General features: G+C 55.1%; 1 protein-coding gene across 2 annotated transcripts; it reads left to right on the top strand.

Moving 5' to 3' along the window:
- The first annotated feature begins 254 nt into the window (after window positions 1-254).
- Window positions 255-14,129, top strand: THAP8 (THAP domain containing 8). 2 transcript variants are annotated; one of them, XM_065571536.1, is made up of 4 exons: window positions 255-427; window positions 2,647-2,839; window positions 4,148-5,242; window positions 12,000-14,129. In XM_065571536.1, exons 1-4 carry the CDS (start codon window positions 345-347, stop codon window positions 12,144-12,146), a joined length of 1,518 nt encoding a protein of 505 aa, XP_065427608.1. In that variant the 5' UTR covers window positions 255-344; the 3' UTR covers window positions 12,147-14,129. The 2 variants fall into 2 exon arrangements, with proteins under 2 accessions (XP_065427608.1, XP_065427609.1); XM_065571537.1 differs by lacking the exon at window positions 255-427 and adding an exon at window positions 1,997-2,123.
- The last annotated feature ends 577 nt before the right edge of the window (window positions 14,130-14,706 follow it).

The following is a 14,706-nucleotide window of genomic DNA, read 5'->3' as shown; positions in this document are numbered from 1 at the left end:
GTGACGCCCCCTAACTCAGCCCCTCTCATAGCAACCCCCCCATCCCAGGCCCCTCCTCCCTCCTGAGATTGACACCCTCCAGCCCCGCCCTCCCCGCGGCCACCCCCTGCGTTACGGCCCTTGCGGCGCTAGTCTACGGCCCTGTTGCCATGGCAGCAGGGCCCCGGAGATAGCTCCGCCCCCTCCACCCTGCTGCGCAGCCCGCGCGCCCTCGGACGGACAGGCGGCGGCGGCGGGGGGAGTTCTATGCGTAGTGACGCACGACGTCGCCTTGCGTGCGGCCGTGGCGCGGCGCGTGTCACGTGCGAGGGGAGCCAGCCCGGCGCTGGGGCGGGCGAGTGACGATGCCCAAGTACTGCCGGGCGCCGAACTGCTCCAACTCGGCCGGGCCGCGCCGGCCGGGCGGCGAGCGCCTCAGCTTCTATCGGTCAGTTCCGCCCGCGCGGCGGCGTGACGTCAGGACACGTCACGCGCTGGTCCGTGATGTCACGCGCGGGGCGCGCTCGGCCGCCCCCCCCCCCCCCGGACAACGCGGGCTGGCAACGGGAGGCGAGCGGCCGAGCCCGCGGGGGGGGCACGAGGCGTTAGAGGGTGGTGGGGAGGCAGGAGCTAGGGGGTGGGGGCTGGGGGTCAGGAGGCAGCAAGGTGGGGGAGGACTGTGGAGGGGGCAGGTGAGGTGAGGGGGCAGGACACAGTGGGGGGCGGTCTAGGGGGCAGGAGGCAGTGGGAGGACCGTGGAGGGGGCAGGAGGTGGTGGAGGGGGCAGGAGGCAGTGGGGTGAGGGGGTGAGACACAGTGGGGGGCGGTCTAGGGGGCAGGAGGCAGTGGGAGGACCGTGGAGGGGGCAGGAGGCAGTGGGGTGAGGGGGCAGGACACAGTGGGGGGCGGTCTGGGGGGCAGGAGGCAGTGGGAGGACCGTGGAAGGGGCAGGAGGCGGTGGGGTGAGGGGGTGAGACACAGTGGGGGGCGGTCTGGGGGGCAGGAGGCAGTGGAAGGACCGTGGAAGGGGCAGGAGGTGGTGGAGGGGGCAGGAGGCGGTGGGGTGAGGGGGTGAGACACAGTGGGGGGCGGTCTGGGGGGCAGGAGGCAGTGGGAGGACCGTGGAAGGGGCAGGAGGTGGTGGAGGGGGCAGGAGGCAGTGGGGTGAGGGGGTGAGACACAGTGGGGGGCGGTCTGGGGGGCAGGAGGCAGTGGGAGGACCGTGGAAGGGGCAGGAGGCGGTGGGGTGAGGGGGTGAGACACAGTGGGGGGCGGTCTGGGGGGCAGGAGGCAGTGGGAGGACCGTGGAAGGGGCAGGAGGTGGTGGAGGGGGCAGGAGGCGGTGGGGTGAGGGGGCAGGACACAGTGGGGGGCGGTCTAGGGGGCAGGAGGCAGTGGGAGGACCGTGGAAGGGGCAGGAGGTGGTGGAGGGGGCAGGAGGCAGTGGGGTGAGGGGGTGAGACACAGTGGGGGGCGGTCTAGGGGGCAGGAGGCAGTGGAAGGACTGTGGAGGGGGCAGGAGGTGGTGGAGGGGGCAGGAAGTAGTGAGATGAGGGGGCAGGACACAGTGGGGGGCGGTCTGGGGGGCAGTGGTGTGAAGGGGAGGACCGTGGAAGAGGCAGGATGTGGTAGTGGGGGGCAGGAAGCAGTGGGGTGAAGGGGAGCACCATAGAAGAGGTAGGAGGAGCCAGTGGGGTGAGGGGGCAGGAGGCAGTGGGGTAAGGGGGAGCACAGTGGAAAGGGCAGGAGATGGGGGGGTAGGAAGCAGCAGGGGGGCAGGAGGCAGTGGGGTGAGGGGGAGCACCGTTGGGGTGGGGAGTGGGCCATGCATGGGTGAGGTGCATGGAGCAGGTCATGGACCATATTAGACTGGGGTATTTGTCCAACATGATTATATCAGTGAGCGCCACGTGACATATGTTAATGGAGGGAGTGGAATTCCCCTCCCCCAGTAACAGGATAGTGCTGTCATATGGGTATGGGCCACGTGGTGGGTGTTGCCAGGTGCTGTACAGGGAAGGCGGGCCCTTTATTTAACAGCATTTAGTGACAGGTGCCATATAGTTACAGGGATGTGTACAACACCAGGGGTAGCCATGGTTAATAGGTCAGAGGCACTCTTCGGAATGGGGCAAGGAAATGGGGTATGTAAGGAATGGGGCAGGAAAACGCGCTGGAGAGCAGTAGATTCTGTCACTGCATCTGTTTTTATTGGTGTCTGGCTGAGCCCATGCATCTGCTGGCCTGGGGTGTAGGGGGAGGAGGAGCTGGGTGTCAAACATCTGGAATTTAGTACTTCCCTGGGGTTCATATTCAGGCCCTGCCAGCCGAGTCCTGGTGTCTGCTGCCACCTCTTTAATCACTGATATCTGTTTGGATATTTGATAGAATGCGGGCCAAGAGCAGTGCTCAGGGAGTCAGGACTTTTAGGTCCTCTTCCTAGCTATGCTGGTGACTCACTGCTTGAATTTGGGCAAGTCTCTTCACCTTTCTGTCCCTCAGTTTCCTCATCTGTAAAATGGGAATCCTAACACAGACCTGCCTCAAAGGGGGCTGTGAAGCTAAATCAGTGAATGTTTGTGGGTTGCTTGGCGATCAGAGGCTGAATGTGGCCATGACAATGTGAGGTTTGGTTGTCACTGAAGACCTCTTCTGATGTCCATGCAGGTTTCCCTTGCATAACCCAGAACGGCTCCAACAATGGCTCTCTCAGATGAACCAAGAGAAGTGGGTACCCACCAGATACCAGCATTTATGCAGTGAGCACTTTGCTCCGTCGTGTTTCGAATACAGGTGGGGGGTTCGCTATCTAAAGCCTGATGCTATCCCCACCATCTTTCAACTGTCTGAAAAACCCTTGGTAAGTCTCTGGTCATCAACTGATGTAGGGACTTTCCAGTGTGAACTCAGTGGGGGATGCTTGGGAGAGGGTTTTACAAAATAGCTGACATGGGAGGGAGCGTGGCTGAGTAACTAGTGTAGAGGACTGAGCTCTATTCCTTACTCTGGGAAGGAATTATCCCCATTTTTTAAGTTGGGGAAACTGAGGCACAGACGTATGCAGGGACTCAAAGTAAGGGCTTCTGAGCTATATTCCCAACCCTGGGAATGGGGTCTAATGGCTAGAGCAGGAGGGACTGGAACTCGGCTCCTGGGTTCTAGTCTCAACCCTGGGAGTGGGGTCCAGTGCTTAGAACATGGGGGACTCAGGGCTCCTGAGTGCTATTCCCAACTTCGTTACTGACTCTGTGTGACCTTGGAAAAGTCTCTCCCCCTCTCTGTAGCCTAGTTGTCCCATCTGTAAAATAGGAAGAATGATATTGTTCGTTTCCTGAGGGGACTGTGAAGCTTTGAGCCCCTTGGGGCTAGCTTAAAGCACCCTGTTTATTACTTGTGCAAATCTCGCAAGATGATCAGAAACCGGCCTAGTCACTGCCAGGTGGCCTGCCTATACCTGCTCGCTAGTTCAGGAGGCTATTGACAGTCTGTCACTCCCAGAGCAAACAGCTTGAGAGTAAACAGCTCTGTCATGTGACTTAACGAAGGCTAACAGCAATGGAGGAAATAATTGCCTAATTGGAACCTAGGAGGGGGAGGGGAGGAGCATATGGATCTGTCTGACTGTTTATGCTTGTGCGAGGTGTTGGAGAGGGGGCTGGATTGACGACTCAGGGACCCCGGAGGCAGGCCTTTGACAGCGCTTTAAATCTGGGCAGTCCCTGCAAAGCCCGGGGAATGGGGCCTGAGAATCGGGCCTGTTGGAAAACCTAAAGCCACTTTGTGTCAGAGGCCTCCCCAGCTGGGATAGAGCAGGTGTAAGGGCCCTGCCTGTAACACCTGGCATGGGGGTAGATCAGGGGACGGCCAGAGCACACAGCAATGTGTGTGTGTGGGGGGGGAGGTGTCAAGGGGGCAGCCAGAGTGCACTGTGCTGTGTCCATCCTCTGCTCCCCAGGGTCCATAAAAAAAGAGCATAACTTAGAGCAGCTCTGAGGCTGCTGTAATTGACCCTGGAAGCCGGATAAGGCTCTCCTGCAGCATTGGGGAATGCAAAGGGAACTTCTAGCCACCTCTTCCTCCTGCCCCAAGTAGGGCAGGTAATTGGACCCCCTCACCTCTGCGTTGTCCTTCAGAGGCAAATACATGTTGTTTCTTTGGTGGCTTGCAGAAAAGGGAGAATCCTGCCAGGCCCCCATGCGAAACACAGGCCAAGAAGCTAATTGGTGAGAACAGCATGGACAGGACCTCACAAGGGCCACAAGCCGTGGCCGCCCACCCCACTCCGGACACACTGGAAGCTCTCGCCATAGCTATCGACCCGGGTCTGTCCTCGGCCCCGATCTATGTGGAAGCCCAGCCCTCTGTCTCGGATCTGGACCTCCATGCCCTCTCCTCCCCTCTGGTCGGGGCGGTGAACCTGATGCCTCTCGTTCAGATCGTGGAGCCGCTCAACGCTGTGGCGCTGGCCGTGGCCTCGCCCACGGAGGGCGTAGAGTCCATCCCCATCCATCTCCCAGGCCAGCCGTTCCCTCCTGCCGTGGACCAGCGTGTGGATTTCTCCGTCGAGGCCTCTCCGGACTCTTTCGTGGCGGACGTGCCCGAGCAGTTTGCCACAGAGATCATGGTCTCTTGTGAGGACGCTGCTGTGGTGGACCAGGCCGAGGGCACCTTCGCTGCTGATCAGCCGCATACCCTGGTGGCCACGGTGGACCCACAGGAGATTACAGACCAGGGCACCCTCTTCATTGAGAATGTGTCCATCCAGCCCCTTCTGGAAACCGACCCTTCCACCGCAGCTGTCCTCAGCTCCCTGCAGGTGTCGACCACCCAGATGGTGGCGTATTTCGAGACCATCCCCACCGCGCCGGTGGTGTCCTCCGGCGCCATGGGGCCGCTGACGTCCAGTGCGTCGCCTCCCGAGACCGTGTTGTCCTCAGCCTTGACAGTGCCCATTGTCTCCACGGTGCCCATAGTGTCGAACTATGCTGCCGGCTCCCTGGATGACGACTCCTCCTCCTCCACCATCGAGGTGGAGCTCTGTGCCGAAACCCTGGAGGAGCAGCTCGAGGAGCACCGCTACCACAAGAACGAGCTGACCACCCAGCAGCTGGTCAACCTGGTGATGGGCCTGCAGAAGAAGGTCAAGGTGCTGCAGCAGCGACACCGGCGTCACTGCACCAAACTGGAAGCCATGGAGGGCGTGGTGGAGCAGTTGAGGAAGGAGAGCCTGGTGTCGGATGAGAAACTCAAGCTGCTGGAAATGGTAGGTTGGGCGTGTCTAAGCTCTGTCTGGCTGTTTAAGGGTATGTTCTGATGCTTGCCGGGTCCCTCACCACCAGTTGCCCTTAGCATGAGGGGGTCTTGTCTGTCCCTGCTGTGGGTCGGCTTCCTGAAACTACCAGCCTCTGGGAGCACAAGCCCTGACTTCCAGGCCTCTGCAGACCCCAGTCTCTCTGTACAGGTAAGCGATAGGCACATGCCCCCCGCCAAGTCCTTGCCGCATGCCTAGTCCTGTTCTGCTGAACACTGACAGAACTTGTACATCTGTTGTTCCCAAAGGAACACTACACTCCATCTTGTAAGATTCAACTCTGGGTCACCACACCCACCCACCAACACCACTTAGGTGTCTATATAGTGAAAACAAGAACAGGTTCAGCTGGAAACGGTTACTCATAGAACATCAGGGTTGGAAGGGACCTTAGGAGGTCATCTAGTCCAACCCCCTGCTCAAAGCAGGACCACTACCCAGACAGATTTTTGCCCCAGATCCCTAAATGGTCCCCTCAAGGATTGAACTCGCAGCCCTGGGTTTAGCAGGCCAATGCTCAAACCACTGAGCTATCCCTCCCCATGGTTACATATGAAACAAAATCATAACATGCTTTCTAGAGCTGATATTTAATTAACACAAGACATTCCCATATCTCCTACCACAGGGGTTCTCAACCTTCTTCTTTACGGGGCCCCCACAGCATGCTATAAAAACTCCGTGGTCCAGCTGTTCCACAACATCTGTTTTTCTGCATATAAAAGCCAGGGCCAATGTTAGGGGGTAGCAAGGAAGACAATTGCCCGGGGTCCCCACAAAGCTAAGTTGATCAGGCTTTGGCTTTAGCCCTGGGTGGTAGGACTTAAGGACTCGGTCTGCAGTCCCGCGTGGCAGGACTTCGGCTTTCTGCCCTGGGCCCTAGCGAGTCTAATGTCAGCCATGCTTGGTGGACCCCCTGAAACCTGCCTGTGACACCCCAGGGGGACCCGGACCCCTAGTTGAGAATTACTGTCCTACAAGATAGCCTACCCCACGTCCTTTCCCCAGCATTTTCAGCAAGTAGGGTTGAGTCTCCTTCTCATAAAATCAAGCCCACTGACAGCTTGAAGGAATAAGGGCGGTTCATAGGCACCCCCTAGAAATAGTCCTCCAAACCATTGTTTGCAAACAGGATAAACCCCCTGTGGCTTGTTTCTTCCTGTGTGCTGCTTTCTCTTTGATGTCACATCCCTCCATTAGTATTCGACAAGCCAGACCAGAGAGAGGAATGTTTCTTAGCTCCTATCTGGTGGAACTAAGGCAGGTTACCTTATGCATTGCTTTAAGAACATAATTTTTCTATGGAAACATAACTCCTCAAATATCCCCTGTACATCCATCTTGCACTGATCAAGAGGACCAGTATATGACACACTTTCAGTAGACCCTGAAATGAACCTTTTGGTGAACTAGAATGTAAATACCAGACTCCGGGGATCCCTGTAACCCTTATACCCTCTGTCAGTTGGCACCATGAGGTCCCTGGGTCACACATGTATGCATACATGGGGGTGATTTGCAGTTCGTGTGGATGTACCTGTGCTAGTTGCACTTCAGAAGTCAGGATGTGGCACTGCGGGTAGCTGGAGTACGTCTCCAAGACAAAGCCCTGGCTGCAGTGTAGAGATAGCTGGAGGTATTGTCATGGTGGTATCTCTGCACTTCACAGTCTTTAAAATCCTGTGGGGCAGGGCTCTTATCCCTCTTGTACAGATGTGGAACTGAGGCTCTGAGAGGCTAAGTGACTTGCCCGATGTGTCACAGGAAGCCTGTGGCGGAGCCGGGGATTAAACCTGGGTCTCCCAAGCCCTAAGCTAGTGCTCTAGCCACCAGAACACCCTTCTGTTTTACCTAGTGGCTATGCCCCATAGAGAATGCAGATACGGGCCTTTAGCTCAAGCAGTAGCAACTCATGCAGTTAGAGTGAGGGGGTCTCATGTTTGATACCCACAAACAGCCTGAGCAGGATGCAATGAGTGCCTTGTGTGGGGATACAAGGGGTGGGATTTCCTCCTGCTTTGGTGGGTGGGGGACAGACCGTATAGCCCATTACTCCCTAATCTATACCATATGTGGGGCCAGATTCATCCAGCTGGCTTCCCTCTGCTCTGTGGAACAGCTCCAGCCTGTGCTGTCCTGAGGACTGGATGGCCCAGTGTCTTGTGGGTGCCTGTTCCTAACGGTGGTGTTGCTGCTATGGGAATCAAGGCTACAACAACCGTTGGAAAGTTGTTCCCATCTGCCAGCCTGTCTGGCTGTCCCTGTGTGAGGAGAAGCGGGAGAGAGGTCTTTTGCAGCGAGTCTGTGTGTCAAGCCGAACCACTAACTCCCATGTCGGCTTAGTCCAGAATCCATCGGGCCATTGGGACCTCTCTTCCCTGCTGGGGTGATGATGGAGGCACCTTGGTAGGAGGAGCCGTGACACTTTTCAGCATTACCCAGGATGACTGGGGTTAATACCACCACCTGCTTACAGCGGGAGGACACCCTGTCTGTGCCATAGCAGGGGAAACTCTCCCCAGCCACCAGCTGCCAGCAACACAGGTGCACTGCTTTGGGCTCCAGGAGCCCCCTCTTTCCCAATGCAGGCGAGCAGTTTACACACCCCGCTTTGTTACATGCGAGTGTCCAGGCCCCTATCTTCTGGATGCCTGCAGTGTGCGCCAACCTGCTGCCTTTGTGGAAGCCGTGCACCCCAGTTCACCAGCTTCTCAGTTCAGCGCTCTCCTTATACAGGTGCCACCATAAAAAAAAGTCTGCAATCGACCATTCAGTATCTTGCTCATGGGGTGTAGTTGGTGAAATGGTCAGATCTTGCTGGGGGTGGGGGTGAGGAGACTCAAAGCCTGTGACTTAACCCTCATTGACTTCAGTGAGGGCAGGATCTGGCCTTGAGTTCATCCCCGTTTGGAAGCAAAAGAGCTTTCCTAATGGAGGTGCTGCAGCCCTGGTAATACTCCCCCTGCTGGACACTCGGGTTGTTTGAGTCCTACCACCCTGGGCTCTGTCTTTTTTAAGCTTCCAGACTGGGTGGTCCCCGACCCTGTCTTTCCTTTGCTTCTCTGGCGCACTCCTTGGGCACAGGCAGAAATGGCACCCCATGGTCCAGCTGCCCTAGGCCCCGCAAGAACAGTGCTGACCCCTCGCAAGGCACACCCCCGTTGCTCAAGCCCACCCTTTCCCAGAGCGCCAACCTGGTGGCCTCTCTGCTGTTGAACTCCTCGGGGACGTGTGACCGTTGATGTGCACCATACAGAGGCTTTGCAAATAGGGATTCTAAAACAATCACTCTCTGCTTGAGACGGCCCAAGAAATACACAGATCCAGACAAAACACGCGCACCTTCACACGTTCCCTGCATCCGTTTCCTCACCTCTCTGAAACGTTCTTTGGACTTAGATCAGAGTAGAAAAGTAAGTGGCGCCTTTTATTGACTTCTGGGGCAGGGACATGAGACACAATAAAAACCAGGTGTCCGGGACCCTCCTCCTGCAACTCACGGCTTCTCTTCTGACTGCTAGTCTCGCTCTCTTTCCTCTCCAGTAAGCTTCTCTGACCTTGAGCAGTGCTGCACTCAGAAAAGCTGTCATCTGCTATGAAAGCATGGCCCTTTCCCCCCTCTCTATAGTCTGAGTTCATATGGGTTCTTTGTTTCTCCCCTTCTGGGAAATTCCAGTGCTCCAAACCCAAGGCCCCGCAGAGGTGCTGGAGACAGCCAGTCCTCCTAGCTTCAGCCATGCCTGGTCCTGAGGCGCGCTCCCATTTGAATGAGAGCCATGACTCTCCATTGTCCCTGGTCTGGAAGAGATGTGCTATAGCTCTGAGAGTTGAGGGTGGATCCCACATACACTGAGACATTCAGCGATACATCAGTTTCATAAAACCAACCAATACATAGCTGCCTCGCCCTCCTAGGAGCCAGTTCTTGCAGATAGCACTAGCAGAACGGCACGATGGCCCAGCGGTTAGGGTGCCAGCATGGGATATGGGAGACCCAAGTTCAATTCTCTGTGCTGCTACAGATCCCCTGTATGACCTGGTGCAAGTCACTTAGCCTCACAGGGGTCGGGGGGGGAGACACTAAAGCATGTGAGATGCTCAGATACTATGGTGAGGGGCACTGTAGAAGTACCCTAGATAGGTAATCAATCTGACACCGTTCACAGCTCTGTATCTTCCCCCCACCCCGTGAGAGGCTGTTAATACCTTGTGCCGTGGAGATAGGCCCCTACTGCAAACCTAAGGAAGCGGGTCTGTCCATTGACTAGTGCCATAACCTTCCATCCCTAATAATCTTTTGCGGGAGTGGCTTGCGTCAGTCCTTAAGTGCCACATTAGCTATGGCGTTGGGCTCTTTGTTAGCACATCTGTTCCGAGGTCTGTTCAGTCAGCCGCTGGGCTCCGATGCAAAAAGATTCACACACAGCTCTTGTTTTAGGAGGGTTTTAATTGTTAACTTTGAACTTTCCCTTCCTCCTTAATTGGAATTCACTCAGCCGGTTTATTGTTCTTGATCATTTTAATTGAACTGGATAAATGCGTGTGGATGGAATGTATCCCCCCAGTCCTCTTCAGATCGCAGCTTGAAATTGGATCTTTTCCCGCCGCTTGCTCATGCTGGCCTTGCAACCAGAGGCTTTGATTTAATTTATTGCCTAGACAGTATCGTGGGGGTGGGAAGTTGAGGGCCTGGCAGCGTTGTCTCTGTGAGGATGAGAAATTGATGATACGAGTCAGGTAGACTTATGATGTCATCTTGTCTATATACAGCCATCTCTACAAAACAGGCGTCTTCCTTGCTCGTAAATCTTCAAGTCTGTCCCTCCAGAGCAGTCTGTCCCCAAGAAACTCCATCTCTCTGCTTCCTATCAGGGTCACACACACAGCCCCTTCCCCTCGTTCTCTTGCCTGAGCCATTCCTCAGTTTACATGACATAGCTGTGATGCGCCATGCAGCCTGTTTCCTTGGGCAGTCAGTCTTCTTTGTCTGCAGCTGCCATCACTACATCAAGTGGCTTGATTGCTCCTTTTGTTTAGCCTAAAAGAGTGCTTGGCCACACCCACTGGCTATAGAGACGCCTGTGATTGTGTTTGGATCCAGGATTTGCTTGCTGGCAGCCTTTAGCCCTTTCAGCATGACAGTGTCTTTATACCCCCACTCTTTCCTGTAGCATTTTGGAATGGGGGTATGGGAGAGGCAGTTGAAGCAAAATTATGTTGCATGAAACACGGTCTGCTTTACCCAGGCCAGACTAAGGTAATGCGGTAGTCCCTGCTACCCTTAAAAAAAACAACAAAAACTACTGATCTGTGGACCTGAGGGTTTGTCTACCTGGGGAAACTGACCAGAATAGCTTCCCATATGGATACTCTTATTCCAGAAAAGCTATAGGACTTGAAATCCAGACCCTGCCTTGTTCCGGAATGACTTCGCATGTTGATGAGACCTAAAATAGCTTGGGTGGGCTCTGAATGGCTTGTGGGCTTGACTAGGGGAGGGGCAGCATCTTTCGCTTCTAGGTCATCGGTTCAAGTGGAGCATTCAGACCTCTGCCTGCAGTTCCCATCACTTACCAGGCCTTTTCCCAGCAGCCTAGGCAGAGAGGCCAAGGAATGCACAGGCCACTGAGACTGAAGTCCTCTGTCGCCCCCATCTCTGTGATCTGCAGGACCCTCTTTAGGGCTGAGAGGGGAGAGTTCAGCCCCCGGGGTCCAATCAGCCCTTGGCTTCTCTGCTGAGGCTGCCGACGAGGGGCCTAAGTGCCCCTCTGTCTCCTGCACCCTTGTTCGATAGCAACCAAACTTGGTTTATCCAGGGGCCACCAAACCGATGTCAGACGGGAACAACTAGTTTGCTGTTCCCCGGGGCTGGATCGAAGGCGCCATCTGGAGCTAGAGTCAGAGAGCCTGAGGCCAGAAGGGTCCACCAGACCATCTAGACTTATCCGCTGTATCTCACAGGCTACCAGCAGCACCTGCCTGCTTAACTCAGCCACTGAAATTAGACCAAGTATTACAGCTTGCAGGAGACTGACCTATCACGTGCCGCAGGCAGTGAATAGGAGGGACCGAGGGGCCCCAGGGCCCAGCAGTGACAGGGGAATGATGAAGGGAGATAGACCCAGATCATCCTGCCAAGTGACCCACCCACCCCACGCTGGTGAAAAACCCCTGAGGTCCCCGCCAACGTGACCTGGAGGGGGAAATTCCTTCTCAACCCCACATATGGCGACCCGTTCGACCCTGAGCAGCAAGAACCAGCCAGCCAAACACCAGAGGGTACGTCTACACTGCAAGGCAAAAACGCACGGCACCGAGGCTTGGAGCCCAGGTCAGTTGACTTGAGCTGCGGGGCTAAAAATGGCAGTGTAGATGCTCGGGCTGGAGCCCAGGCGCTGAGACCCACCCCTCGCCGGGTTTGAGTCTGGGCTCCAGCCCAAGCCTGGCCGTCTACACTGCAGTTTTGAGCCCCGCAAGCCAAGTCAGCTGCCCTGGGCCAGCCGTGTAAAGCGCCAGTGTGATCAGAGCCTGCAGCGCTGCACGCTCTCTCGCAACGCGGCAGCACTGGGAATTCCCGAGTGTAGCCAAGGCCGGAGAGAGCAAACGGTCAGTGCCACCTCTGAGCCCTGGCCCCTCCCGTCCTTTAAGCAGCCCTGCCCGAAAACCTCTCCAGGCAAAATCTTTAACCTCCCGTCTTGCTCTCCCCTAGGCGTGCCTGCAGTCCAGCGCGGTGATGCCAGAAAGCGGCAGCACGGTTGCCATCATCTGCCAGGAGGAAGACCGGGCTCTAGTTTACGCCGTTCCCCAGCTCCCAGAGGAAGGGAATGAGACAATCATCCACGTGGAAGAGCAGTAACCAAGAGACCCGTGCTGTAGAGCCCTCCGCTCCCTGCTTCACTGAGCTGCACGTTCAGGGATCACCCAGGTCCTTCTCTCCCCAGCAACAGGAGCAGCGATTCCCGTGCTGCTGGCGCTGATGCGGCAGCTGCGTATTCAATGGCCTTCATGCTACGGCACTTTATTTGGGTGGGGAGTGGAGAGGTGGGTTTGTTTCGAGTTGGAATGATTGTTTATAAAGGGTCTTCTCATGGGGGGATTGAGTTACTGGCTTGTCCATGTATCCACCTCCCCAAGCATCCGAGCTGCGGGGTCCTGCTGTCACCGGGTTAATAACCACCGATTAAAAGCTGTATTTACTCGTGTACTTGCTGCGCATAACTGGCTGCCTGCTTGAGTGACAACAAAAATGAGCAGGGTGTGTATAAGCCAAGCCAAACCAAGCCAACTCACCCCTTCCTAAGCTCCTGAAAACTCCTGTCAACTTTGCTGCTGGCCCTGAGTTTTCTGCCTCTCTGGCACTGTTGGGGCAGTTAACCTAATTGTTCCTCTGGGTCATCCTGTGTATAAGCCCTCTCCTGCTGAAGCACAAATTTCTCGGCCTATGCACAAGTGCAGATGGGAAATGGACCGAGCAGACCAAAACAGCAAAGCCGGGCTGGAAATCTTGAGGATAGCCGTGCTTGCCCGAGATCTGGGCTGCAGAGGTCCTGGAGGGATGTGTGACTGTGTATCAGTTAACACTGACCAGCTGCGTTGTCACGCAAAACGCTGTCGTTACAAGGCTCACCGTCCATCCCCGGGGTCCCAGGCATCCTGGGTGTGCGCAGTTTGCCGTGATATTTAAACGGCTTGTTCTAGGCGGTAGTGCCAACCCCAAATGTTCAAAACATCACCAAAAAATCATGAGCTTGGCTTTAAAGTCATGAGATGATGCCAACATAATGGCTTTGGTGTTCTTTTTATTTGCCTTCTGCTTTTTGAGCCTTTAGGGTGCCATGGGGTCACAGCTGGAAGCTTTCTCCACAGCCAGGAGGGCTAGAAACTTACTTTTTCTTTAAGAATGAAGGCTGCAATCATCACATCTCCAGGAGCTGGGGCTTTAAGGAAAACAATAATTATCATGAGACTCATAACAAAATCATGAGAGTTGGAAACACTGTGTAGGAGGCTTGTAACGCTGTAGGCTTAGCAGCTGGGGAGACGGGCAGGGCCAGTCACTTCAGGGAACATGGGCATGTGCACTAGCTCAGGGGAGAGGTTTGGGGCTGCCAGGAGCTGGGGTCATCAGAAAGCTTGATAAAGGATTTGGCAGAGGGGTTGGGCAGCTGGGATTTTTTTATTTTTGGAGGGGGGTGTGGAAAGATGGGGGTGTCTCCTGACGCCTATTTTTTTCTGAGCCCATTCCATGAATGTTTAGAGCCTGACCCATGACTCCAATGGGGGCTTTTGTGCTGGGTACCCTACCATTGCAGCCAGCTCTTGTCTACGGCTTCCTGCTATCGGGTTCCCTGTTTGGAAAACACTGCAATTAAGCAATTCTGCTGCTGTTGAGGACGATGGCAAAGCTCCCACCGACTTGAGTGGGTGCAGGATTGGTCCCTGAATTGCAAAGTTATCAGGAGAGGAAAAAACTTCATTAGATCTAAGGATAACTCATCCTCCAAAGGTTTTAAGCAAGGCTCCCAACCACCATCATGTTGTCCCATTGCCATTGGCTTTCCCTGACTAGCTGCGTACTTGATTCTTTCCTGAGGGCGTGAATAAATTCTCTTCCACTTTATTTTTTTATTTAAGTTTATTTTTAATACGATTGTTTGCAAATGAAGCAGCTGGAATCAAAGGTTGACTGGCAGTGCCACGATTGTAGATCCTGTTGAATGTGTTGAGGGGAGGGACGGGGACCTCATCGTGTTTAAATCTTGATTTGTCTCTCCACGGGAGAGATTGTGTTTGTACCTGGTTAAAAAATGCTTTAATAAAAATGAATGATGATGACAAAGAAGTGGAGGTTTCCACAGTGAAAAATTCTTCCCTGGAGCGTGTCCTTCCAGCCTTTTGGGTGTATTAACATCAGGGGTCTGATTTATTTATTTTTTCCCCCTCACTCTCTCCCAGTGTAAATCAGGAATAACTCCACTGCTGTCAGCGTGTGGAGCTGGGGCGCTGGTCCTGGATCCGCATGACGTCCGTACTGGAGCAGGGTGCCTGAGGGCACATTTGCGCTGCGGTTTGGAGCCTGCCAGCCTGGCTTGACTTGGGCTGGTGAGGCTTGCTCTGGTTTTTCCAAAAAATGCCGTGTAGACAATGCTCTGAAGTTGCATCTTGGGCTGGAGATCACATCTTCAAAGCGTTCCTGCTACCCGGAGTCTGGCAGATTTGAGCTAGCGGATTTGGGCGGGGGAGCGTCGCTGCTGCAGGCCCCAATATGCAGTGTAGATACACCATGAAGCACTGGGCAATCCAGCACCTCTAGGCACCTATGGATGGCTAAGTCTCCTGCAGCAAACTCCTGCTTGTTCCCTTCCGTTTTTTATTTGGGCGAACGCCATTCCCTGCCAAAGGAACGTTCCCTAAAG

Source organism: Chrysemys picta, chromosome 17 (assembly GCF_011386835.1).
Source record: "Chrysemys picta bellii isolate R12L10 chromosome 17, ASM1138683v2, whole genome shotgun sequence".
NCBI lineage: Eukaryota > Metazoa > Chordata > Testudines > Emydidae > Chrysemys > Chrysemys picta.
The sequence above is the reverse complement of the archived record's forward strand: the minus strand, read 5'-3'. Positions and strand labels throughout refer to the sequence as shown.